This window comes from Oncorhynchus masou, chromosome 33 (genome assembly GCF_036934945.1).
Source record: "Oncorhynchus masou masou isolate Uvic2021 chromosome 33, UVic_Omas_1.1, whole genome shotgun sequence".
In the NCBI taxonomy this organism is placed as follows: domain Eukaryota; kingdom Metazoa; phylum Chordata; class Actinopteri; order Salmoniformes; family Salmonidae; genus Oncorhynchus; species Oncorhynchus masou.
The window spans coordinates 39,151,458-39,179,144 of record NC_088244.1 but is presented as its reverse complement, the minus strand read 5'-3'; the positions used below and the strand labels follow the sequence as shown (position 1 = coordinate 39,179,144).

At 44.1% G+C, this 27,687-nt stretch overlaps 1 protein-coding gene across 4 annotated transcripts; it reads left to right on the top strand.

The window, feature by feature from the left end:
• Nucleotides 1-1,517: 1,517 nt before the first annotated feature.
• Nucleotides 1,518-26,850, top strand: galnt6 (UDP-N-acetyl-alpha-D-galactosamine:polypeptide N-acetylgalactosaminyltransferase 6 (GalNAc-T6)). Of its 4 annotated transcripts, none has more exons than XM_064957649.1 (12): nucleotides 1,518-1,599; nucleotides 5,995-6,229; nucleotides 6,942-7,225; nucleotides 7,822-7,994; nucleotides 11,309-11,458; nucleotides 12,632-12,866; nucleotides 13,153-13,270; nucleotides 19,788-19,988; nucleotides 23,603-23,734; nucleotides 24,198-24,299; nucleotides 24,716-24,874; nucleotides 26,002-26,850. In XM_064957649.1, exons 2-12 carry the CDS (start codon nucleotides 6,023-6,025, stop codon nucleotides 26,113-26,115), a joined length of 1,875 nt encoding a protein of 624 aa, XP_064813721.1. In that variant the 5' UTR covers nucleotides 1,518-1,599; nucleotides 5,995-6,022; the 3' UTR covers nucleotides 26,116-26,850. The 4 variants fall into 4 exon arrangements, with proteins under 4 accessions (XP_064813721.1, XP_064813723.1, XP_064813720.1 ...); XM_064957651.1 differs by lacking the exon at nucleotides 1,518-1,599 and adding an exon at nucleotides 1,616-1,639; XM_064957648.1 differs by lacking the exon at nucleotides 1,518-1,599 and adding an exon at nucleotides 1,853-2,217.
• Nucleotides 26,851-27,687: the final 837 nt, after the last annotated feature.

Below are 27,687 nucleotides of genomic sequence, written 5' to 3'. Positions count from 1 at the left end.
AAGGGTGCATACTACCACCGGGAGTGTTTTTGAATTATTCAGACCCCTTTACTTTTTCCATATTTTGTTATGTTACAGCCTTATTCTAAAAGGGGAAAGAAATCCTCGTCAAACTACACACAATACCCCATAATGACAAAGCGAACATGTTTTTAGAAATGTTTGCAAATGTATTAAAAATACAAAATAAACAGATACCTTATTCACATAAGTATTCAGACCCTTTGCTATGAGACTCGAAAGCCACCCGGCCAAACTGAGCGATCGGAGGAGAGGGGCCTTGGTCAGGGAGATGACCAATAACCCGATAGTCTGACAGAGCTCCAGAGTTCCTATGTTGAGATGGGACAGCTTTCAAGTAGGACAACCATCTCTGCAGCTCTCCACCAATCAGGCCTTTATGGTAGAGTTGCCAGACGGAAGCCACTCCTCTGTAAAAGGCGCATGACAGCCCGCTTGGAGTTTGCCAAAAGGCACCTAAAGAACTCTATGACCAACAAGATTCTATGGTCTGATGAAACCAAGATTGAACTCTTTGGCCTTGATGCCAAGCGTCACATCTTGAGGAAACCTGGCACCATCCCTATGGTGAAGCATGGTCTTGGCAGCATCATACTGTGGGGATGTTTTTCAGAGGCAGGGACAGGGAGACTCATCAGGATCGAGGGAAAAATGAACAGAGCAAAGTACAGAGAGATCCTTGATGAAAACCTGCTCCGGAGCGCTCAGGACCTCAGACTGGGGAGAAGGTTAACCTTCCAACAGCAGAACAACCCTAAGCACACAGCCAAGACAATGCAGGAGTGGCTTCGGGACAACCCGCACGAGTATAATTCATCGGCTGATCCCTCCTGATGACCTCCTTAACCCATAGGAAGTCCAACCCTGTTGACTAATTTAAAAGTATGCAAGTCCTCAATGGTAATTTCCAAGCAGAAACAAGTTATTTCCAATTGATGATCTCTATCAATTTCTCTGTTCTCAACACACCATACGGAAGTACCTAGCTAGCACCACTGGAGGGAAGTGAAAGACCACACTTTCACTTTTGTCTCTTGTTCTTTTTTCAAATAATAAATTGTTTCCATTTGTATTTATTTATAATTTTGACAGACCACATAAGCAATTTGTTTAACAATTGAATTTTAGACATTAAATATCACATTAGTTGCGTCCGAAATGGTACCCTATTCCCTTGTACAGTGCACTACTTTTGACCCGTGTCCATTGGGCTCTGTTCAAAAGTTGTGCACTTCATATTGAATCGGGTGCTATTTGAGACATGGGCGTGGTTTTGGTATTGTGTTGTTCCTGGGATGTCATATTTGCACAAGCAACTTGACAACTTGACAATCAATAGCCTCTAATCAAAATTTTGATTTCTGACTATATCTGATAGATGGAGCCCAGCATGTGTCTTTTTGAGAGTATCTTCTCAATATCTGAGGGTTGCATCCCAAATGGTATCCTGTTCCCTATATGGACACTTATGGACACTTAACCCTGTGGGCTCTGGTCAAAAGTATTGCACCATGTAGGAAATAGGTTGCCACTCTGAATAAATCCCTCTACGGTTTCAAGACAGCGGTCGTGGAGATGGTATTTACTTTCTTGACATGAATAATGTAACTCTGTTGAGGTAATGGTTGTGTTAACTTAGGCTGTGCTGAGCATTAATTATACAATGTGAATCATTTTTCCCATTGACAAAAGCAAATTAAATTGTCTTGAAAATCAGAGTGATTTTGATGTGGAGTTAAATTAATCTCTGCTCCAAATGTTATATTATATTCCTGGTGGCAAAAAAAACGAGAAGCCCATCCCACTAGGACAACACTGGTTGAATCAACGTTGTTTCCACGTCATTTCAATGAAATTATGTTGAACCAACGTGGAACAGACGTTGAAGTTATGTCTGTGACCAGTGGGATGTTTGTTTGAAATGGTCGGACCGAACAGGTTCTCTTTAGGACCCTGGAGACTGCAGTTAATACTTTCAAGCAATGTCACCTGTTACGTTCAAAGGGGAAGCCGCGATGGTGGCGCTCTATGGTGTATATATATATATACATCATTAGTATATACATCACCTTTTTGCGCTTGGTAAAAGGCTTTTGAAGTTAATATTTACGTCCATCTAGCGCCTTCGCGTTACTAAATAAAGAGCGTCGCAAAGACACAGCAAGGCAGTCTTCAAATTTGTGAACAGTTTCCCAGGTAAGAAGACAACGCATCTTTGCGCCTCTTGTATCTTTTCAGGAATTGTGTTATTTCTTGTTGCACTAGATAGGGTGAATTTATATTGCAACAATGTAGCCTTTGCGTTTTCATATAACTATCTGTAATTTCCTGTGAGGCACTGGATATCAAGATAAATCAATTGAGATACACGATAAAGATCGTGACATGTTATGATTCTGATCTGTCATACACTAGTTATTTTTGTCATTGTGTAAATCAAAGGGACACCTGCATTTTAACACTTTTTATATTTACTAACTGTAGTCATTTCTAATCGGCCATACTCTCATACTTCCTGATATTTTTGTCACAAACAATTTCCTGTTAAATTGCATCATGTTACACGCTCGAGCTGATCTTCTTAGTTGATGAGGCAACCTTTTTAAAAACGGCCAGTGGTTTCAAGGAATGAGCGTCCTTGGGACGTCCCTACCCTAAAGTCCCAAGGAACCGCTTTGGCACGGACCGTTTAAAAACTACAACGTTTTCCTTGGAAATTGAATTCATTGGAGTTCTGTTCGGGGTATACATTGCCTTCCATTAATCGGTAGTTAGTTACTTTCAAAATCCTATTTAGTTTAGTAGTGTTACATTGCTGCGGTTTTGATGTTCACTTCGTGTCTCTCTGTAGTTTCTGTCTAGCCCAAGATTGTACTCATACGTCATGTCCTACCATTACTCTTTAAGGTCCAAGGACCTTATACAGTGAGCTCCAAAAGTATTGGGGCAGCACTTTTGGATTTTAAATGATACAATGACTATGAGGTTAAAGTGCAGACTGTCAGCTTTAATTTGAGGGTATTTTCATCCGCTTAGAAAGTACATCACTTTTTGTACATTGTCCCCCCATTTTAGGGGATCAAAAGTTTTGGGACAAATTCAATTATACAGTATGTGTATTAAAGTAGTAGTAAGTTAAGTATTTGGTCCAATATTCATAGCACGCAATGCCTACATCAAGCTTGTGACTCTAGAAATGTGTTAGCTGCATTTGCTGTTTCTTTGGATTGTTTCAGATTATTTTGTGCCCAATAGAAATGAATGGTAAATAATGTATTTGTCATTTGAGTCACTTTTGTTTTTATGTAAATAACAATAGAATGTTTCTTAACACTTCTACATTAATGTGGATGCTACCGTGATTATGTATAGTCCTTAATGAATCGTGAAATGAGTGAGAAAGTTCAATGCACAAATATCAGTCACTCCACCTGGTAAACCAGTTTTATGGGTGGCCCTCCTATTCTCACTGCATAGTGAAATTATATTTAGCATTGCATTCACTGATAGCCATAAAGGGAATACTTTGAAGTGGAGTATTGTTATGGTACAAATTCCATCCATTATTAGCAAATAGAAATGTTTGTCGATAAACTTTTCAACAAAATATTAAAGGCCCAGTGCAGTCAAATGTTATTTTCCTGTGTTATATAAATCAATAAACAGTGAGGTTAGAATAATATTGTGAAACATGATCATGCCCGAATTAGTGTAAGAGCTGTCTGAAAAGACCGCCTGAAATGTCAGCCTGTTTTGGTGGGATGGAGTTTTGACCTGCCTGGTAATTAGTTAATAGACCAATAAGAAATAGACTTCCAAACCTTTCTGCCAATAATAGCTAGTTTTCAGTTTTCCCCTACCTGCTCAGACCACTCCCAGGCAGTCCTAGTAAAATTCTTGCTTTCAGAAATTGCTCTTTGCTAAGAAGCTATTACGTTTCTTTTTTGAGCATTTTAATTGAAAACAATTGCAGTAAGATACTTAGTTGTTACCAATAAATGATTTTATATTGAGATAAAAAAAGGGCTGCATTGGACTTTTTTTTTGATGGCATTATTATACATTAATTAAATGTTTAATTGAAGGGCAGGCATTTAATTCAAAGTTCTTCTGAAAACATTTTCCATATCATATGGTAGAACTAGAAAGAGTTGAGGCAGCAAGCCTCTCACCTGCCAGTCTTCCTTTCTACACATTACCAATGTCTGTTCCCAGTATAGGAACAAGCCAAACAGGTTGTCAACTTAAGATGACATTTGAGTCAAGGAGAGTGCACTGTGTGCCCATTGTTGGGCTCTGGAAGCATGAGAGTGTCTTTGATCAATTATGAAGGAGGTAGGATTTCCTTGAGAGGACTGGCTTAAATTAATGATGACAAACTAAGAGTTTGAGGCCCTAAGCAGTGTTCACCTAAGGGTATCATTTATTGTGATTTGATATCCCTCTTAATAAAGCAGGTCATTGTTAAATAGCCTGAGTCCCAGATCTGTTTTGTGACGTGAGTCCAACTCCATTGAATGACCGTAATGGAGTTCACATGACAGCACAAACTGGGTTGTGTTCACAAAGAACTAACTGGACGTGAAAGGGCCGACATGGGGAGGGACCACCTGAACTTAAGAAATGAGAAACGCTTGTTTTAGTTTTCTGTTGCGAAATGTTTTGATACATTTTACTTCAATGTGCGCTAATGAGTGGGACACAGATCTGGGACTCAGGCTAGTTGTGGAGCGAAATATGTCCGGTGTGTTTGTTATCATTCCAGTCATACTCATTCTACTGGTGTTTGTGTCTATGTAAGGTGGCATTCATTAATGTGAATGTGGGTGCTGCTAAGTCAGCCAACAGGGGAAGGCCAACCTGTTGACATGTGCATCCGGGAAGGAGTGGAACAGGTGGGTATATGACGGGTGTGTTCTTGGCTAGAGAAGGTGAATACAGGTGCAATATTCCAAGTTGTTTACCGAGAGGTGTGTTCTGTTTGTTCTTTCACTTTGCTCCCTCTGTATGTGTGTGTGTGTGTGTGTGTGTGAGGCTATTCCTCTGGGGCTCCACCTCTACTCAGGAGAGCGGGAGGGAGACGGAGGGAGAGTAGCTATGACAGCAGAGAAGTGTTATGGGAGTGGCTAGGTACACTGTGACTGTACATGCTGGTTTAGAAGAGCTGAGTGGATCACATCTTTTGACATTTGGCATGTAGTTATTATAGTCATCTGGTTTTGGGTAGAACTGCATTTTAAAATGTCTCCTTAGTCTCCATAGATTCACCTTTGCATCAGGTAAAGAAAGTATTTGAGTCTGTTTTCTGTTTGTTTTGTTCTATACCGAAACGGGTTTGAGTCCAGTGTCTATTTAAGACAATTATAGTCTCATATTCCAGCTCTTCACTGCTATTAATTACTATGTAATGCCTCCAGTTAATTTATAACTCCAGTGTTTCCCCTAGGATCCCTTAATCTAAATGACATCACCGGCCAATTCTATATTAAACCCAAAAGTTATTTAGCTAGCATTACGTTACTGTATCTTAACTAACAATTATAACATACGTCTAGTAATAGGGTTGACTACACTTCCAGGATGACATTTTATTTTACCAGGTTAGTCTCAAAACCTATTTTGCAAGAGAGACCTAGCCAAAAAAAAGCAGCATACAGTTTCAAACATTTACAACATAAACCACAAAGCACCGCAGTTTAAAAAAAATCAGTTTACACATTGAAAAGACTAATTGGTTTTGGGAAGAGTGTTTCAACAAGGGTCAAAACATTGATATCCCCTAAATAATTTTCCACCATAGTTTTTACCCTAGCTGATAAGAATCTAAGGAAGATATGTACAAAAAAATCCTCCAAGGTAACTAGCTAGCTTGTAATCCTGAAAGTGTAGCTAACCCTATCAATAGAGAGTTGTGCCGCTGCATAAATTTAATATAGGGGAAACACTGAACTCTCTTTTATCTCGCTCTCTCAGGGGTGGCCATTTTGAATTGTGACCCACCATGCGTCTGTTCCTGCGTCGGCGCTTATCCCCCCTGAAGCTGGCCCTGGCTGGGGGAACTCTGTTCATGGTGGTCCTGGTGGTCCTACAGAAGGATGTGGGCTCCGGCTCCCACTCTGCCCAGGACCCCTGGTTTCAGGATCTGGTGGAACGCAAGGATCGGGTGCTGGTGATGGTTCGAGGAGCAGTCAACAACCTAGGCTTCCAGGTACAGCTGTATGGGTCCTTTTGGTGGGTGGGTGGGTTGGGGGGGAGTAGAATGGGGGGAGGGGGGGTTAATGAACAGCCTTTATGGTTTTTGTTTGTTATATAATTATACACTGATCAAGAAAATAAATGCAAAATTCAACAATTTCAAAGATTTTACTGAGTTACATTTCATATAAGGGAATCAGTGAATTGAAATAAATTCATTAGGCCTTGATCTATGGATCTCACATGACTGGGAATACAGATATGCATCTGTTGGTCTCAGATACCTTCAAAACAAATAATAAGTAAGGGGGGTGGATCAGAAAACCAGTCAGTATCTGGTGTGTAACCACCATTTGCCTCATGCAGCGCGACACATCTCCTTCGCATAGATTTGATCAGGCTGTTTATTGTGGAATGTTGTCTCACTCTTCAATGGATATTGTCGGGAACTGGAACAAGCTGTCATACACCTCGATCCAGAGCATCCCAAATATGCTCAATTAGTGACATGTCTGAGTATGTAGGCCATGGAAGAACTGGACATGTGTAGATAAAAAATAAAGAGAAATAAGCTTTTTGTGCATTTGTAACATTTCTGGGATCTTTTATTTCAGCTCATGAAACATGGGACCAACACTTTACATGTTCCGTTTTATATTTTTGTTAAGTATACAAGAAATCTAAATAAAATGATAAAATAAAGAAACAATAACCTGGGATTCCAGATCGGAGCTCCCCAGCCTCCTTCAATAGAGGAGCAGCAGGCCACCCCAGACCGCCACTGTCCTCCAGGTCACTACAGTCAGGCAGAGCTGAAGCCGGCCCTGGAGAGGCCCCCACAGGACCCCCAAGGGCCTGGGGCCGATGGGAGGGGCTACGACAAAAAGAACATGACACCAGAGGAGGAGAAAGAGAAGGAAAAGGGGATGACTGTTAACTGTTTCAACCAGTTCTCCTCCGACAGGATCTCCCTCAGCCGTAGCCTAGGAGACGACACCCGGCCACCAGAGTAAGACTATGTCCCAATTATCTCTCCTTCATCCTACAAGGTGCGCTTATTCACTGTTTTTGAAAGGAAATGACGGGTATAATGAACATGGTGGAAGCTACCACTGGCCCATGCCTATACCAATCTAATGCTTTTAGATTTGTGGGAAGTAGTGAATGAGTGCACATTTTAAGGAGAAACAAAATATTATTGGGATGCACCCTAAAGCTTCGGTCTTAACTGTAACCATGGTGATGAAAGGAGGGTTGAGGGATGGCTGGCGTATTATTCTTGGGGGTGGTTTCCTAGTCTTGTTCAAAGATGCATTTTCAATAGACTTGTCCTAGATTAGCAAGATTCTCTATTGTTTACTACTGTATTGCTGCAGGTGTTTCTTTTTATTTAATCAACATTTCAAAAACTTGATAGCCATGAAAAGCACAATCAGTTTGGTTTACGTACTAATATTTGCTAAGGGATGCTCTTTATATATTGTAAGGCTAGGGCATCTACGTAGACACAAACACCCCACATGTGAAATCAAACACAGGGCAGATAGTATTGACAGTTTTTCCTTTTTATGACGAACAGTGTCTTGCTCTTCCTTTGCTTCCCAGGTGTGTGGAGCGTAAGTTCCGCCACTGCCCTCCTCTCCCCACCACCAGTGTAATCATAGTGTTCCACAACGAGGCCTGGTCCACCCTGCTGCGTACCGTCTACAGTGTCCTCCACACCTCCCCTGCCGCCCTGCTCACTGAGATCATCATGGTGGATGACGCCAGCACCGCAGGTGAAGAGAAAATAAAATACAGAGAAAAGAAATCCTATGGGTTCACTCAAAATGGCCACCAGTCAACCCATTGTGGCATCATTGGACTTGAATATTTCTATGGCTACCGTGGGCATGATGACTCTAAATAAAGTCAAATCAAACTTTATTTGACACTTTTTTTAAATTTTATTTGACCTTTATTTAACCAGGTAGGCCAGTTGGGCCAGACCTGGCCAAGATAAAGCAAAGCAGTGCGACACAAACAACAGAGTTACACATGGGATAAACAAACGTACAGTTAATAACACAATAGGAAAATCTACCCAGTATGTGCAAATGTAGTAAGATTAGGGAGGTAAACATGCGCCGAATACAACAAGTGTAGACCTTACCGTGATATTATTACTTACAAGCCCTTAACCAACAGTGCAGTTCAAGAAGAGTTGAAAATATTTACCAAATAAACTAAAGTAAAAAATTATAAAAAGTAACACAATGAAATAACAATAACGAGGCCATATACAGGGGGTACCGGTACCTAGTCAGTGTGCGGAGGTACAGGTTAGTTGAGGTAATTTGTACATGTAGGTAGGGGTGAAGTGACTATGCATAGATAATAAACAGCGAGTAGCAGTGTACAAAACAAATGGAGGGGGGTATAGTCTGTTCAGCAGTCTTGTGTTTTGGGGGTAGAAGCTGTTAAGGAGCCTTTTGGTCCTACACTTGGCGCTCCGGTACCGCTTGCCGTGCGGTTGCAGAGAAAACAGTCTATGACTTGGGTGACTGGAGTCTCTGACAATTTTATGGGCTTTCCTCTGACTCCGCCTATTATATATGTCCTGGATGGCAGGAAGCTTGGCCCCAGTGATGTACTGGACCTTACACACCACCTTCTGTAGCGCCTTACAGTCAGATGCCTAGCAGTTGCCATACCAGGCAGTGACGCAGCCCAGTCTAGGTAATGGAGCCTGATACTAACCATGGGCTAAGGGAAAAGCAAAGGGGAACTGTACATTAGGGCACACCAACAGCGAAACGTTTCGTCAGTCATTCTGAAACTAAGGGTACTGTTGAAATAAACAAGAAATTGCATTGGCCTCGCTTCACTAATCAAGACTAAAAGAGGATGTGCTTTGACACCTAGTTCAATATCTACTTCTGGACCTTGGAACCTCCTGGCCATATAGTTTGGTTTAATCTCTCGCTGTGTTCTAACAATCGGCTGTATACTAGCTAGCTGCATTATCACATGGTTTAAAAAAATATGCTGTGGAAGACGTGTGATGTCTGTTGTGGCCAGTGAATTGCACACAGTGTGTGTTATTAATGCTAAACTGAAACTTGTGACACAATTTCAGACCTCTATGGTCTTGTCTGTTCTAAATATAACTGGACGTGTGTGTGTGTGTGTGTGTGTTAGTGTGTGTTAGTGTGTATGTGGGGGAGGGGGGGGATTTAACATTTATTTAACTAGGCAAGTCAGTTAAGAACAAATTCTTATTTATAATGATGGCCTACCAAAAGGCAAAGGGCCTCCTGTGGGGACGGGGGCTGGGATTAAATGTAAATCAAACTAATATATATAGGACAAAACACACATCACAACAAGAGAGAGAACACAACACTGCATAAAGAGAGACCTAAGATGACAACATAGCAAGGCAGCAACACATGACAACACAGCATGGTAGCAACACAACATAACAACATGGTAGGAGCACAAAACATGTTACAAACATTATTGGGCACAGACAACAGCACAAAGGGCAAGAAGGTAGAGACAACAATACATCACGCAACGCAGCCACAACTGCCAGTTAGAGTGTCCATGATGGAGTCTTTGAATGCAGATACTGAGATAAAACTGTCAGTTTGAGTGTCTGTTGCAGGTCGTTCCAGTCGCTAGCTGCAGCGATATAAAAAGACGAGCGACCCAGGGATGTGTGTGCTTTGGGGACATTTAACAGAATATTCCTTACCTGCCAATATATAAATTATGTGACATTTGTTTTTGAGATGTTCAGAACAAGGTTAAGGGTAGAGAAAGCTTGTTGGACACTAAGAAAGCTTTATTGTAGAGCAGTTAACACAAAATCCGGGGAGGGGCCAGCTGAGTATAAGACTATATTATCTGCATATAAATGGATGAGAGCTTCCTACTGCCTGAGCTATGTTGTTGATGTAAATTGAGAAGACCGTGGGGCCTAGGATTGAGCCTTGGGGTACTCCCTTGGTGACAGGCAGTGGCTGAGATAGCAGATTGTCTGACTTTATACACTGCACTCCTTGAGAGAGGTAGTTAGCAAACCAGGCCAAAGACCCCTCAGAGACACCAATACTCCTTAGCCGGCCCACAAGAATAGAATAGTCTACCATATCTAAAGCTTTGGCCAAGTCAATAAAAATAGCAGCACAACATTGCTTAGAATCAAGGGCAATGGTGACATCATTGAGGACCTTTAAGGTTGCAGTGACACATCCATAACCTGAGCGGAAACCAGATTGCATACCAGAGAGAATACTATAGTTACCGTCCTGTCCCATCACGTTTAGAAAGCAATGTATTATGTAGAACAGATGACTGTCTGGCAGTATTGAGAATTGTGTCAGTTCTATTCATTACATTCCTATGTACATGTCACTGAACACACCCCTGCTTTCTGTTAGTCAGTTACCTAGCGATGCTGGCCTTGACCTCCTGTCATTAACCGCTCCACCCTCACCTGATGAAAATAATGTTGTATTACCTGAAGAGCCAGACACATTCCTAACTAAACATGAAGTTTTGTGTTTGTGTTTAATTGATGTCGTCTAGTTTTTACATAGTTCACCCAAATTACAAAATGACATATATTGGTTTCATTACCCTGTAATCTGTCTATGGTCAAGGTATGACTGTAATCAATGCTTTGTTGTGGTTTACCTGACCACTGTTTCAAATGTTGTTTAGAATTTGTGACACAATCCAATGCAAGTCAATGGTACCCATATTAGCATTTCCTCTCTTAATGTCCAAATCATCCTTAGGTTTAAGAAAATGGATTGTATAACTGAATTAAGTTACTTATAGGTTTGTACATGAAGAACAAAAATGCTACCATTGACTTGCATTGGATTGTGCCACAAATACAAACAATTCAATTTTGATTTGAAAGCGTGGCCAGGTGAACAAAACCAAAAGCAAGGATCATACATTGTCCATAGACTGCTTATAGGGTTAGGAAACCAATGTAATTTAGGTGAACTATCCCTTTAAGCGATTCCCTCCGATACTCCAGCTCACCTTAAGAAAAGAATGTCATAAAAGGTATGTGTTTTCTCCTTTCTACCAGAACACCTGGGGACTCGGCTGGATGACTATGTGAAGCAGCTAAAGATAGTGAAGGTGGTGAGACAGCAGGAGAGGAAGGGCCTGATCACTGCCAGGCTCCTGGGGGCCCGGGGAGCCCTGGGAGAGATACTCACCTTCCTGGATGCTCACTGTGAGTAGCTAGCCCACGATGGATGAATAAATGAGTGCCTGATAACAGCCAAGCTCCTAGGGGCCAGGAGGACACAGAGAAATATACTCACTTTCCTGAATGCTCACTTTCAGTAACTAGCCCACAAGGGATGGATGGATTCATTCATTAATACTCGGGGGCCCAGGGAGAGACCTAACTTTCTGGATGCACAATGTGACTAGCTAGCCATCTAGGAAAGAATGTATGTTGGCCTATGGCACAGATGTATGCCAGAGTCTATATGGTTTTGAATACAGCCCTCTGCCCTTTGACTCAACCTTCTCCATCTCCTACTGTACCTTTACTGTACTTTCTGTTCAAAAGCACAAACAATACGATAGGAGATGGATTGATGCACTGTGACTAGCTAGCTCACAAGGCCAGAGCAACACAACTAACTCCTTGTTGACCCCCTCATCCCTTTTTGCTATACCACAAGGAAGGATAGGTGGAGTGGGTAAAATGTTTCCCAAGTGATCAATCCAATTACAACCATTGTGTTACAACTTTATTTGCATAAATGTTTAGAACAGATTTACTACCTGCGGTTCTTTTTTAAAGCAGTGAACAGTTGAAACCTGCTCTTCAGGTTTCCCTGCTAGAACTAGATGTATGACCACATTCCACTCACGTATGCTTAGAGATATGCAATGTAGTGGAGTGACGAGGGGCTATACATACAGACGAAAGGCAATAGATACTAATGTACTGGAGATAAAGGCTTTGCAGTGATGTATAAGACGTATACAAAAACATACACAAATACTGTGAATTCCCAGGGTCATCCCGGCAAGGGCGTTTGCATAATGTTATGGTGTCAGACAATTGTGAACACAGATTACATATCATTGACAGAATGCTCAGGACTCATCCTGGGGGTCTGTTGAGGCCAGGAGGATGCAGAGTTACACAATGTTCACATAGAAAAGTATTGTGTAGAATAGACAGGAATTTCTGTTGTGTAGAATTGGGAGTGGTGTCAGCTCCACAAATGTTTGCCAACTGAACTCCGCAATGTTTGCCAACTAAGCTCCATTCATTGTATCTCAATCTGTAATGCTTCACAATGTTTGCCAACTGCCAACTACCGACTTCTTGTACTTTGAAAACTTTTTACACCTGCTGAACTCTACCCTCCTCTCCCGTCCCCAGGTGAGTGTTTCCATGGCTGGCTGGAGCCCCTGCTGGCTCGTATCGTGGAGGAGCCAACAGCCGTGGTCAGCCCAGAGATCACTACCATCAACCTGAATGACTTTACCTTCAACAAGCCTGTAGCCACCGCTAAGGCCCGCAACAGAGGGAACTTTGACTGGAGCCTCAGCTTTGGCTGGGAAGGCATCCCCGAGCATGAGAGCAACAGACGCAAAGACGAGACCTACCCCGTCAAGTAAGGGCTAAGGACCCACCTAACATGTTTCATAGAGTACATTGCCTTCCGACAGCTAGTGGAGAGGTCCTTCGGGTAGAGTATGTGTAGTGAATATAGTGCTGTGATTGTTGAAGTTGTTTGCAATATATTCAAAAAAAAATTTCATCTTACAATTCAGCATATGTTATATTCTGTACTTGAAATATGTATCAGATCACTACTCGGCAATCAGACTATGTATATTCCATAATGTTGCATTGGACATCTAGTATCTGGATTCACCTCTGCATATCTGTTCATTCAGAACTCCAACGTTTGCCGGTGGTCTCTTCTCCATCTCCAAGAAGTACTTTGAACACATTGGAACGTACGATGACAAGATGGAGATCTGGGGGGGTGAGAATGTGGAGATGTCCTTTAGGGTTAGTTTCCCTCTTTCCTCTAACAATGTTATTATATCTATATCTAAGGAATATCTATCAAATACTAAAGCTAGTGTTATGTACTTGAGTGAAGACCCAAAAGCGGTTTTAACAGAAAACAGAGTTCTTTAATGAAAAAACAGGAATGGCATAAATCCTCTTCCAACGTTGTCAAAGGAACAAAAAGAACGTTAGTATAATGCAGGATGCACCTGCCAGGCAGACTCCGACAGGATAGGACAAGGTGGAAGCAAACGAGACGACAGCTTGCTTCTGGCATGAAAAACACAAACGAGAATCAGACACTGAAAGTAGCAGGAACAGAGAGAGAAATAGAGACCTAATCAGAGGGGGAAGAGAGAACAGGTGAGAAAGAGTGAATGAGCTAGTTAGGGGAGATGTAGAACAGCTGAAGAATGAGAGACAGAGAAGGTAACCTAAAAAGACCAGCAGAGAGAGACAGAGTGAAGAGAAAGGACAGGAACAGACATAACAAGACATGACAGTACCCCCCCACTCACCGAGCGCCTCCTGGCGCACTCGAGGAGGAAACCTGGCGGCAACGGAGGAAATCATCGATCAGCGAACGGTCCAGCACGTCCCGAGAGGGAACCCAACTCCTCTCCTCAGGACCGTACCCCTCCCAATCCACTAGGTACTGATGACCACGGCCCCCGAGGGCGCATGTCCAAAATCTTACGAAACCTGTAGATGGGTGCGCCCTCGACAAGGATGGGGGGAGGGACGAGCGGGGGCGCGAAGAACGGGCTTAACACAGGAGACATGGAAGACCGGGTGAACGCGACGAAGATAGCGCGGAGAAGAAGTCGCACTGCGACAGGATTAATGACCTGAGAAATACGGAACGGACCAATGAACCGCGGGGCCAACTTGCGAGAAGCTGTCTTAAGGGGAAGGTTCTGAGTGGAGAGCCATACTCTCTGACCGCAACAATATCTAGGACTCTTGGTCCTACGCTTATTAGCGGCCCTCACAGTCTGCGCCCTATTACGGCAAAGTGCCGACCTGACCCCCTTCCAGGTGCGCTCGCAACGCTGGACAAAAGCCTGAGCGGAGGGGACGCAGGACTCGGCGAGCTGAGATGAGAACAGCGGAGGCTGGTACCCGAGGCTACTCTGAAAAGGAGATAGACCGGTAGCAGACGAGGGAAGCGAGTTGTGGGCGTACTCTGCCCAGGGGAGCTGTTCTGACCAAGACGCAGGGTTACGAAAAGAAAGACTGCGTAAAATGCGACCAACAGTCTGATTGGCCCGTTCGGCTTGACCGTTAGACTGGGGATGAAAGCCGGACGAGAGACTGACGGAAGCCCCAATCAAACGGCAAAACTCCCTCCAAAATTGAGACGTGAACTGCGGACCTCTGTCGGAAACGACGTCAGACGGAAGGCCATGAATTCGGAAAACATTCTCGATAATGATCTGAGCCGTCTCCTTAGCAGAAGGGAGCTTAGCGAGAGGAATGAAATGAGCCGCCTTAGAGAATCTATCGACAACCGTAAGAATAACTGTCTTCCCCGCTGATGAAGGCAGTCCGGTGATAAAATCTAAAGCGATGTGAGACCACGGTCGAGAGGGAATGGGAAGCGGTCTGAGACGGCCGGCAGGAGGAGAGTTCCCAGATTTAGTCTGCGCGCAGACCGAACAAGCGGCGACAAATCGACGCGTCACGTTCCCGAGTGGGCCACCAGAAACGCTGGCGAATGGAAGGAGCGTACCCCGAACGCCGGGGTGGCCGGCTAACTTGGCAGAGTGGGCCCACTGAAGAACGGCCGGACGAGTAGGAACGGGAACGAACAGAAGGTTCCTAGGACAAGCTCGCGGCGACGGAGTGTGAGCGAGTGCTTGCTTTACCTGCCTCTCAATTCCCCAGACAGTCAACCCGACAACACGCCCCTCAGGGAGAATCCCCTCGGGGTCGGTGGAGACCTCAGAAGAACTGAAGAGACGAGATAAAGCATCAGGCTTGGTGTTTTTTGAGCCCGGACGATAAGAAATAACAAACTCGAAACGAGCGAAAAACAGAGCCCAACGAGCCTGACGCGCATTAAGTCGTTTGGCTGAACGGATGTACTCAAGGTTCCTATGGTCAGTCCAAACGACAAAAGGAACGGTCGCCCCCTCCAACCACTGTCGCCATTCGCCTAGGGCTAAGCGGATGGCGAGCAGTTCGCGATTACCAACATCATAGTTACGTTCTGACGGCGATAAGCGATGAGAGAAAAACGCGCAAGGATGGACCTTGCCGTCAGAGAGAGAGCTGAGAAAGAATGGCTCCCACGCCCACCTCTGACGCGTCAACCTCAACAACAAACTGACTAGAGATGTCAGGTGTAACAAGAATAGGTGCGGATGTAAAACGATTCTTAAGAAGATCAAAAGCTCCCTGGGCGGAAACGGACCACTTAAAGCACGTCTTAACAGAAGTAAGGGCTGTGAGGGGAGCTGCCACCTGACCGAAATTACGGATGAAACGACGATAGAAATTAGCGAAGCCCAGAAAGCGCTGCAGCTCGACGCGTGACTTAGGAACGGGCCAATCAATGACAGCCTGGACCTTAGCGGGATCCATCTTAATGCCCTCAGCGGAAATAACGGAACCGAGAAAAGGGACAGAGGCGGCATGAAAAGTGCACTTCTCAGCCTTCACATAAAGACAGTTCTCCAAAAGGCGCTGGAGGACGCGTCGCACGTGCTGAACATGAATCGAGAGAGACGGTGAAAAAATCAGGATATCGTCCATGTAAACGAAAACAAAAATGTTCAGCATGTCTCTCAGGACGTCGTTAACTAGTGCCTGAAAGACAGCTGGAGCGTTAACGAGGCCGAAAGGAAGAACCCGGTATTCAAAGTGCCCTAACGGAGTGTTAAACGCATCTTCCACTCGTCCCCCTCCCTGATGCGCACGAGATGGTAGGCGTTACGAAGGTCCAATTTGGTGAAAAACCTGGCTCCCTGCAGGATCTCGAAGGCTGAAGACATAAGAGGAAGCGGATAACGATTCTTAACTGTTATGTCATTCAGCCCTCGATAATCCACGCATGGGCGCAGGGACCCGTCCTTCTTCTGAACAAAAAAAAACCCCGCTCCGGCGGGAGAGGAGGAGGAGACTATGGTACCGGCCTCGAGAGCCTTACGTTCGGGAGCCGACAGAGAGTATAATCTACCCCGGGGGGGAGTAGTTCCCGGAAGGAGATCAATACTACAGTCATACGACCGGTGTGGAGGGAGAGAAGTGGCCTTGGAACGACTGAACACCGTGCGCAGATCGTGATACTCCTCCGGCACCCCTGTCAAATCGCCAGGCTCCTCCTGTGAAGAAGAGACAGAGGAAACAGGAGGGATAGCAGACATTAAACAGGTCACATGACAAGAAACATTCCAGGATAGGATAGTATTACTAGACCAATTAATAGAAGGGTTATGGCGCACTAGCCAGGGATGACCCAAAACAACAGGTGTAAAAGGTGAACGAAAAATTAAAAAAGAAATGGTTTCGCTATGATTACCAGAGACAGTGAGGGTTAAAGGCAGCGTCTCACGCTGAATCTTGGGGAGAGAACTACCATCTAAAGCGAACAAGGCCGTGGGCTCCCCTAACTGTCTGAGAGGAATGTCATGTTCCCGAGCCCAGGTCTCGTCCATAAAACAGCCCTCCGCCCCAGAGTCTATCAAGGCACTGCAGGAAGCAGATGAACCGGGCCAGCGGAGATGGACCGGAAAGGTAGTGCGTGATCCAGAAGGAGAGGCCTGAGTAGTTGCGCTCACCAGTAGCCCTCCTCTTACTGATGAGCTCTGGCTTTTACTGGACATGAGGTGACAAAATGACCAGCGGAGCCGCAGTAGAGACAGAGGCGATGGTGATTCTCCGTTCCTTCTCCTTGGCCGAGATGCGGATACCCCCAGCTGCATAGGCTCAGCATCCGAGCCGGCGGAGGAGGGTGGCAGTGATGCGGCAGGTGGCAGTGATGTGGAGAGGGGAGCAACGGAGAACGCGAGCTCCTTTCCACGAGCTCGGCGACGAAGATCAAACCGTCGCTCTATGCGAATAGCGAGGGCTATTAAGGAGTCCAGACTGGAAGGAACCTCCCGGGAGAGGATCTCATCCTTAACCTCGACGAGGAGACCCTCCAGAAAACGAGCGAGCAAAGCCGGCTCGTTCCAGTCACTAGAGGCAGCGAGAGTGCGAAACTCAATAGAATAATCCGTTATGGATCGATTCCCCTGACATAGGGAAGACAGGGCCCTGGAAGCCTCCTCCCCAAAAACAGAACGGTCAAAAACCCGTATCATCTCCTCCTTAAAGTCCTGAAACTGGTTAATACACTCAGCCCTCGCCTCCCAGATTGCCGTGCCCCACTCACGCGCCCGTCCGGTAAGGAGAGAAATGACGTAGGCGATGCGGGCTGCGCTCCTGGAGTAAGTGTTGGGCTGGAGAGAGAACACCACATCACACTGAGTGAGGAATGAGCGGCACTCAGTGGGCTCCCCAGAGTAACAGGGCGGGTTGTTGATCCTGGGCTCCGGAGACTCGGAAACCCTGGAAGTGGGCGGTGGATCGAGGTGGAGTTGGTGAACCCGTCTTGTGAGGTCGGAGACTTGGACGGCCAGGGTCTCAACGGCATGTCGAGCAGCAGACAATTCCTCCTCGTGTCTGCCTAGCATCGCTCCCTGGATCTCGACGGCGGAGTGAAAAGGGTCCGGAGCCGCTGGGTCCATTCTTGGTCTGATTCTTCTGTTATGTACTTGAGTGAAGACCCAAAAGCGGTTTTAACAGAAAACAGAGTTCTTTAATGAAAAAACAGGAATGGCATAAATCCTCTTCCAACGTTGTCAAAGGAACAAAAAGAACGTTAGTATAATGCAGGATGCACCTGCCAGGCAGACTCCGACAGGATAGGACAAGGTGGAAGCAAACGAGACGACAGCTTGCTTCTGGCATGAAAAACACAAACGAGAATCAGACACTGAAAGTAGCAGGAACAGAGAGAGAAATAGAGACCTAATCAGAGGGGGAAGAGAGAACAGGTGAGAAAGAGTGAATGAGCTAGTTAGGGGAGATGTAGAACAGCTGAAGAATGAGAGACAGAGAAGGTAACCTAAAAAGACCAGCAGAGAGAGACAGAGTGAAGAGAAAGGACAGGAACAGACATAACAAGACATGACAGCTAGTCTTAAACAGAGCCATATATAGAGAGTTTGCTGATTATGGTTTCTCTCAAAGTCATTCAGTTGATTATTACCATTTACATTACATTTACATTTAAGTCATTTGGCGGCAGACGCTCTTATCCAGAGCGACTTACAAATTGGTGAATTCACCTTATGACATCCAGTGGAACAGCCACTTTACAATAGTGCATCTAAATCATTTAAGGGGGGGTGAGAAGGATTACTTTATCCTATCCTAGGTATTCCTTAAAGAGGTGGGGTTTCAGGTGTCTCCGGAAGGTGGTGATTGACTCCGCTGTCCTGGCGTCGTGAGGGAGTTTGTTCCACCATTGGGGGGCCAGAGCAGCGAACAGTTTTGACTGGGCTGAGCGGGAACTGTACTTCCTCAGTGGTAGGGAGGCGAGCAGGCCAGAGGTGGATGAACGCAGTGCCCTTGTTTGGGTGTAGGGCCTGATCAGAGCCTGGAGGTACTGCGGTGCCGTTCCCCTCACAGCTCCGTAGGCAAGCACCATGGTCTTGTAGCGGATGCGAGCTTCAACTGGAAGCCAGTGGAGAGAGCGGAGGAGCGGGGTGACGTGAGAGAACTTGGGAAGGTTGAACACCAGACGGGCTGCGGCGTTCTGGATGAGTTGTAGGGGTTTAATGGCACAGGCAGGGAGCCCAGCCAACAGCGAGTTGCAGTAATCCAGACGGGAGATGACAAGTGCCTGGATTAGGACCTGCGCCGCTTCCTGTGTGAGGCAGGGTCGTACTCTGCGGATGTTGTAGAGCATGAACCTACAGGAACGGGCCACCGCCTTGATGTTAGTTGAGAACGACAGGGTGTTGTCCTAAATTCAATTGGTTGAATGGTGTCATGTGACCTCGATGTTGTATATGGCTCTGGGCCTGTATCTACAAAGCATCTCAGAAAAGGTCTTAGGAATCCTGTTAACCTGTTTTTTGTGAGCATGTGTATCTGTAGTAGGAATTTCCGGGTGAATAAAAACAAGCACAGCCGTAGGTAAAGTTAATCAAAATCTGGTTTATTACAAGTTGCAACAAGGAGACCCCACTCAGCATAGAAGTGGAGAAAATGTCTATCTGGCCTCTTGGAGACAGGCCCTATATATCCTAATCAGACAGCACCAAATGTCCTGTAAACACCAGCCCAAAATGCTTGTAGGAAGTCAAAGCAACTTTGTCTAACTTTGTCAGCTGCTACAGAATCACACTGTTCACAGAATGTCATCAATACAATTCAACAGTGAATAATCGGTGTCCTTGTGCCTCCATTGACAAAGCAGGTCACTAAGTTAGCCAGCTAACTTCAATAAACCTTCTCCTAGGTGTGGCAGTGTGGCGGCCAGCTGGAGATCATTCCGTGTTCCGTGGTGGGTCACGTGTTCCGTACCAAGTCACCCCACACCTTCCCTAAAGGTACTGAGGTCATCACAAGGAACCAGGTACGACTCGCAGAGGTCTGGATGGATGACTACAAACACATCTACTACCGACGCAACAGTAACGCTGCCAAGATGGCCAAGGAGGTAGGCTTATGTTCTCAATCAACTCAGTTTCATATACTGTACTGTTAGATATAGTGCTGTGCATTAAACATCTACAACCGACGCAACCAGAACGCTGCTAAAATGTAACAAGTGGTGAGAGAACAGGGTTAAGCCCATGGCATGTTTTCGTTCACTCCAAGTTCCATAATAATTGTAGATAATCTTGTGTTGCCATACTTGGTAATCTCACATTTGTTTGACACAGAAGGAAAAGCTGAATGAAGGCTAACTGTTAGACAACACACTACTGTGCAAAATGTGTCGGCCTGCGCATACTGCAATCTGTTTATTATAAGATATTATTATTTATCTGGAATAGGCTAAACTACAATAAATATGTTCTTATGAGTGTCTATATACTGGAGGCAGCAACACTTGTGCCACGCTGATCCCTATAACACAGGGCCCCCCACATGGGAGCGTGCTCAGCCCCCTCCGTTGCCATGCATGTCTCCAACTCAACTCAATCATCAAGTTTATTGACAACAACGGTGGTAGGCCTGATTACCAACAATGATGAGACCGCCTACAGGGAGGAAGTGATAGCCCTGACGGAGTGGCGCCAGGAAAATAACCTCTCCCTTAACAAAACACTGATTGTGGACAGCACAGAGAGCACGCCCCCATCCACATTGACTGGGTCACAGTGGAGAGGATCAAAAGCTTGAAGTTCCTCGGCGTGCACATCACTGACTACCTGAAATTGTCCCTTCACACAAGACAGCGTGGTGAAGAAGGAGCAACAGCACCTCTTCAACCTCAGGAGGCTGAAGAAATTTGGCTTGGCCCCTAAGACCCTCACAAACTTCTACAGATGCACCATCGAGAGCATCCTGTTGGGCTGTATCACCGCCTGGTACAGCAATTGCACCGTCCGCAAACGTAGGGCTCTCCAGAGGGTGGTGTGGTCAGCCTAATGCATCACTGGACATCTACAGCACCCGGTGTCACAGGAAGGACAAGAAGATCATCAAGCACCCGAGCCAAGGCCTGTTCACCCCGCCACCATCTAGAAGGCAGAGACAGTACAGCTGCATCAAAGCTGGGACCGAGAGACAGCTTCTATCTCCAGGCCATCAAACTGTTAAACAGTCACCACTAGCCTTAGTCACTGTTCTAGCCGGCTACCACCTGGTACTCTACCCTGCACCTTAGAGACTACTGCCCTATGTACATAGTCATTGAACGCTGGTCACTTTTAATCATGTTTAAATAACGTTTTACCCACTTTGTATGTATATGGCTCATTCTATGTAACTACTGTTATGCACACCTTTTTCTATTCATATACTGTCCATAATGTCTTTACACACCATTATATGTATATCCATTACATACTGAACAAAAATATAAACACAACCTGCAACAATTTCTAAGATTTTACTGAGTTACAGTTCTTATAAGGAAATCAGTCATGGATTTCTATGGATTTCACATGACTGGGAATACAGATATGCATCTGTTGGTCACAGATACCTTTTTAAAAAATGGCCCTCATAATGGGCATCCGGATCTCGTCACAGTATCTCTGTGTATTCAAATTACCATGGATAAAATGCAATTGTGTTCATTGTCCGTAGCTTATGCCTGCCCATACCATAACCCCCCCCACCACCACCACCATGGGGCACTCTGTTCACCACTTCTTCATCAGCAAACCGCTCGCCCACATGACCCCATGCACATGGTCTGCGGTTGTAAAACCAGTTGGACGTACTGCCAAATTCTCTAAAACAATGTTGGAGGTGGCTTATGATAGAGAAATTAATATTCAATGCTCTGTCAACAACTCTGGTGGACATTCCTGCAGTCAGCATGCCAACTGCATACTCCCTCAAAACTTCAGACATCTGTGGCATTGTTTTTTGTGTGTTTTTTTTTCTAGACATTATTGCACTGTTGGAGCTTGAAACACAGGCATTTCGCTGCACCTGTGATAACATCTGCAAATCTATGTGGGCGGCAGTGTAGCCTAGTGGTTAGAGCGTTGGACTAGTAACTGGAAGGTTGCGAGTTCAAACCCCCGAGCTGACAAGGTACAAATCTGTCGTTCTGCCCCTGAACAGGCAGTTAACCCGTTGTTCCCAGGCCGTCATTGAAAATAAGAATGTGTTCTTAACTGACTTGCCTGGTTAAATAAAGGTAAAAAAAAAAAAAATGTATACGACCAATACTTTTTGATTTGACATGACTAGCATTATATGGGGTTAAAATAACTGTCCAGTCTTTCCAGATGAGTCTTTCTATGAAATATGACATTTAATTACTTATAATATGAATGAAATAATAGTTTTCCTTACAAGAAATGGTAATTTAAGTATGTTGAAAAGCAGCTTTTCTATGTTGGAATAGTGTGGACGTACCCCAACAACAGAATGGTGTAGGTGTATACCGGTCATTACAGATGCACAATCGAGAGCATCCTGGCGGGCTGTATCACCGCCTGGTACGGCAACTGCTCCGCCCACAACCGTAAGGCACTCCAGAGGGTAGTGAGGTCTGCACAGCGTATCACCGGGGGCAAACTACCTGCCCTCCAGGACACCTACACCACCCGATGTTACAGGAAGGCCATAAAGATCATTAAGGACAACACCCACCCGAGCCACTGCCTGTTCACCCCGCTATCATCCAGAAGGCGAGGTCAGTACAGGTGCATCAAAGCTGGGACCGAGAGACTGAAAAACAGCTTCTATCTCAAGGCCATCAGACTGTTAAACAGCAACCACTAACATTGAGTGGCTGCTGCCAACACACTGACTCAACTCCAGCCACTTCAATAATGGGAATTGATGGGAAAGGATGTAAAATATATCACTAGCCACTTTAAACAATGCTACCTAATATAATGTTTACATACCCTACATTATTCATCTCATATGTATACGTATATACTGTACTCTATCATCTACTGCATCCTTATGTAATACATGTATCACTAGCCACTTTAACTAAGCCACTTTGTTTACATACTCATCTCATATGTATATACTGTACTCGATACCATCTACTGTATCTTGCCTATGCTGCTCTGCACCATCACTCATTCATATCTTTATGTACATATTCTTTATCCCCTTACACTGTGTATAAGAAATTAGTTTTGGAATTGTTAGTTAGATTACTTGTTGGTTATTACTGCATTGTCGGAACTGGAAGCACAAGCATTTCGCTACACTCGCATTAACATCTGCTAACCATATGTATGTGACAAATAAAATTTGATTTGATTTTGATTTGATTAAATATTCACCAAGTAAACCGCTGATTGGCCAGCTCATCCTCCTCAGGATTATGACATCATACTCTGAGGAAATGTTTTTTAATGGTCTGTTTGAGATACAAATTTGATGTGGGGGTTTTTAAAGTGTTTTTTTTTAAATTATTATTTTTATATATATATATATTTCTCAAATGTATGCGTTGGCAACAAATACAAGTATCGGACGAGTCAACAACATTATTTGGGTATGAGTTAGAGAAATGTCAGATTTTCACTGGACAGTTACTTTAAAGTTAACTATCAGTGCACAGGATTGAGCAAGTCACTTGTTCCAGTCTCACTCCTTTCCACTACTCTGTGTGTGTTGCAGAAAGGATTTGGTGACATCTCGGAGCGTGTGAATCTGAGGGAAAGGCTGCAGTGTAAGAACTTCACCTGGTATCTGAATACTATTTACCCCGAGGCGTTCGTGCCAGACCTCACCCCTACCAAGTTCGGAGCGGTACGTTTTGTTCCATTCAGGTGTACAAACTATCAGACCTGGTTTCAAGTACTATTTTAAATATTTTGAAATTCTTTAGCTGTGCATGATTGAGCTTGCTTGTTGCCATGAAAATAATAAAAATGTCTCAAAAGTACAAATCCTGCTCATTAAATGCAGGGTTTAGCCAGGCAGGCCAAAACAAATGCTACAAGTATTTGAGGTAACACTTTTTTTTTTGGATAGTCCATCTATAGATGCTCTATAAGTAACATTTCAAATAAATATCTACTAACCCTAAACTTAACACTGACCCAACCCGTTATTCTAAACCTAACCGTAACCTTAGCAAGCAATTGCTTATCGACAGATGGTTTGTTGATAGTATGACCATCTGTAGAGCATCTACATAAAGTGTGACTAGGAAAGTACTGTACATGATGGCGATGCATAAGTGTTCATTGTTAAATGTGTGTGCGCGCAGATTAAGAACTCTGGTGCTCAGAGCTGTCTGGATGTGGGAGAGAAAAATGAAGGAGGGAAGCCACTGATCATGTACACGTGCCACAATATGGGGGGTAACCAGGTACTGTACATTCACTCACACTGTCAGAGGAGGCTGTTGGGAGGATATGTAGGAGGACTGTCTCATTTGTAATGGCATGGAATAAATGGAACGGTATCAAACTTATGGAAAACGCATGTTTGACTTACAATGGGCTGCACTCCTATAGCTCCTCTCACCAGCCTCCGCTGTACTCTATGGTTGTGTGGAGGGATATTCTGATATTGATACGCATTCAACAACAGTATGTTCAGTCAATTTTTGGAATTCCATATTCAGGTTTATAGGCAAAGTTTTTGTTTAGCTTTTATTTAAATCACATTGAGATTGACATCTATTTTTCAAGTGAACCCAGACGATCTTCAATAATAAGTCCCCAGCACCATATGACAGTGATGTTTGATTACATATGCTTATCTCTCCTGCTGTTTCCCCAGTACTTTGAGTACACGTCTCATAAGGAACTGCGTCACAACATAGGGAAGCAGCTGTGTCTACAGGCCAACTCCCAGCCCGACCAGGTTAAGATTGAGCTCTGTACACTAAAAGGAATAGGGACTAGTGTGGCCCCACAACAGGAGTGGCTCTTTACAGAGGTAAGGAAGCATCACCTGGACAAGCATGCACGCACGCATATGCAGTGCATTCAGAAAGTATTCAGACCCCTTCACTTTTTCCACATTTTTTTACGTTACAGCCTTATTAAATTGTTTTTTTCCCCCTCATCATCAATACCCATAATGACAAAGCAAAAACTGTTTTTTAGTATTTTTTGCAAATGTATTAAAATAAAAATCGAATTTGCATAATTATTCAGACCCTTTATTCACTCTGATGTTTTTCTTACGATGTACCCAATGATTAATGAAAACTTGCTATGTCCTCATTGTGGTTTTACAGGTGTGTTTAATATGTCTTATTTACACACTTTATTCAAATATTTATGAACAGCATATTGTTATATTTGGTAGCATTTATTTGTTTTTCCTTCGCCTCCAACCACTTTCGATGTGTGGAATGGATGTGGGTGGGGCTAGGTCTACATACGGTTGCAACATTTTTTTAAACTCAAGATCTGACAAAGGCCATGAAGCCAATACGTAAGCTTATTAAAGATCAGTGATACTATCAAGGGCACTGTGCGGTTTCCTTTTTCCTTAATCTTGTTCAACTGTTGCCATGCACCTGCAAAAAAAGATTGCTCAGATGTGCGAGTGCCTTTTGAATTCTGAAGGATGACCAATGGCAACAGGATTCACCTGAGCTCAATTTCGAGTTTCATAGCAAATGATCTGAATACTTTAGTAAACAAGGTATTTTATTTCTAGAAAACCTGTTTTCACTTTGTCATTAATGGGCATTGTGTGTAGATTATGATTTTTTCCCCCAATTTATTCCATTTTAGAATAAGGCTGTAACGTAACAAAATGTGGAAAAAGTGAAGGGGTCTGAATACTTTCCGAAGGCACTGTATATCACACACGCATACACATTTCTAGATCTGCTGGGAGACATTTTTTAGACTCTTAAAGAGTGCTTTTGTAAAGCATGTGTGACTGATGAAATATGCAATGAAGTACATTTAATCTGTTTAGGTAACTATCTGTTAACGATCTTTCACAACGCACAAGAGAAGTTATTGCTCTAGATCTGAACTGTCCACAGCAGACCCAGTGTTATCCCACTGCAGTACATGTTTTTTTTAACCCTCTGCCCTCTCTAGGAGAATCTCCTCAAGAACCCACCAAGTGGAAAGTGCTTACTCCTGAAAGGGGGCCAGATAGTGATGGACGACTGTAAAGCAGCTGACCTCAACCAGCACTGGGCATTCAGTTGACCCCTAACCTTCGACCCCTGACCTTAAGCAGAACTGAAGCTTTCACTAGACGTTGACCCGCCCCCCGCCAGTCTATCCACCCATAGATGCTATTAACAAACGTATAGACCCTACCAATCTACCTATAGACTCTGGGTCAAGCAGGAAGTACTAGCACCAGTACTAGCTGAACCTGACAGGACATGAGTCATACTGCACTGGAGACCATTGATGACCTAAGTGGAGTGGACATGTTGAATATAGAGTGCTGACTGTGCTATGGCAGTGTACACCTAAGTGAAGGATCTCAGGATAACCACTTTTAACTATATATTTATGATAATAGAGACTCATGAATGAAGGTTTCTTCTCGTGGAGTGGGGACAGTGGACTCTGCAGCCTGGGTTGTGTTCAGTAGGGAGAAAATGTTTTGGAATGGAGTGAAAAGGGGGGAACTTAGGCCTACTACCCGAACTTATCCAGAAAGAGCACATATCTTAGTTTTCTGTTGCAAAACGTTTTGCCACTGTGTGCCCTACTGGACACGACCCTGGAGTGGCAGGAAGGAGGTCTCTTCCAGACAACTAGGACCTCAACCCAGAAGTGTGTTCTCTTTTTTTTATCATAGTTTTGCTTGTCTTAACTTATCTTGTCAGGTAATGAATGTAGATATAGTGAATGTTGTTTCTGTGACAATACTGCCAAAGGGAAAGGTGTCCATTTTTTAAAATAAAGTTTTATCTGTATACAGTTGGATTATTTGTCATACGAGTGAAATGACTGGTCCCGTGTTTCTCAGTTGGTAGAGCATAGCTCTTGCAACACCAGGGTTGTGGGTTTTATTCCTACAGGGGACCAGTAGAAAAATGTAAGTACTCACTACTTACTGTAAGTCGCTCTGGAGAGCGTCTGCTAAATGACAAAAATAGCTTTTACTTTTAAAAGAGATTTTCTCAGATAATGAAAACCATTACTATAAACATATGATAGAAATGGAATTAGTACGTTTTGAGAGATCTTGTTATCTTTTTATTAACATCATGCACTCAAAAAAGGGTCAATGCAGGAAGTCCTGGTAGCCATTTGATTAGCTATTTAGCAGTCTTATGGCTTGGGAGTGGAAGCTGTTCAGGTTCCAGACTTGGTGCCCTGGTACCGCTTGCCGTTCGATAGCAGAGAGAACGGTCTGTGGCTGGAGTCTTTGACATTTTTCGGGGTCTTCCTCTTGACACCGCCTGGTATGTATTATGTGCGGTCGTGCACACTCCTACGGTATCCACAGCGGTGATGCTAGTGCTGCTTGATATTGGTCCAACTTTATTACTCTGGAGGTAAGACCCTGGTTCATATCGGAAGTTAGATGCTGGTAAGAGACAGTCGGCGTCCCAAATGGCACCCTATTCCCTACATAGTGAAGATCTTCCTACAATAATTTTGTGTTTTACTATTATGCATCATATAGCCATGCATGCAAATATGGCCACTGTCTGTAAGTTCACACAGAATCCAGAGGTTGTATGATGTCTGGGTGTGCTAGTTCGAAGAAGCTGAGTCCCCTCCAGCCAAACTATCCCGTGGCCCACCCTGGGTGCA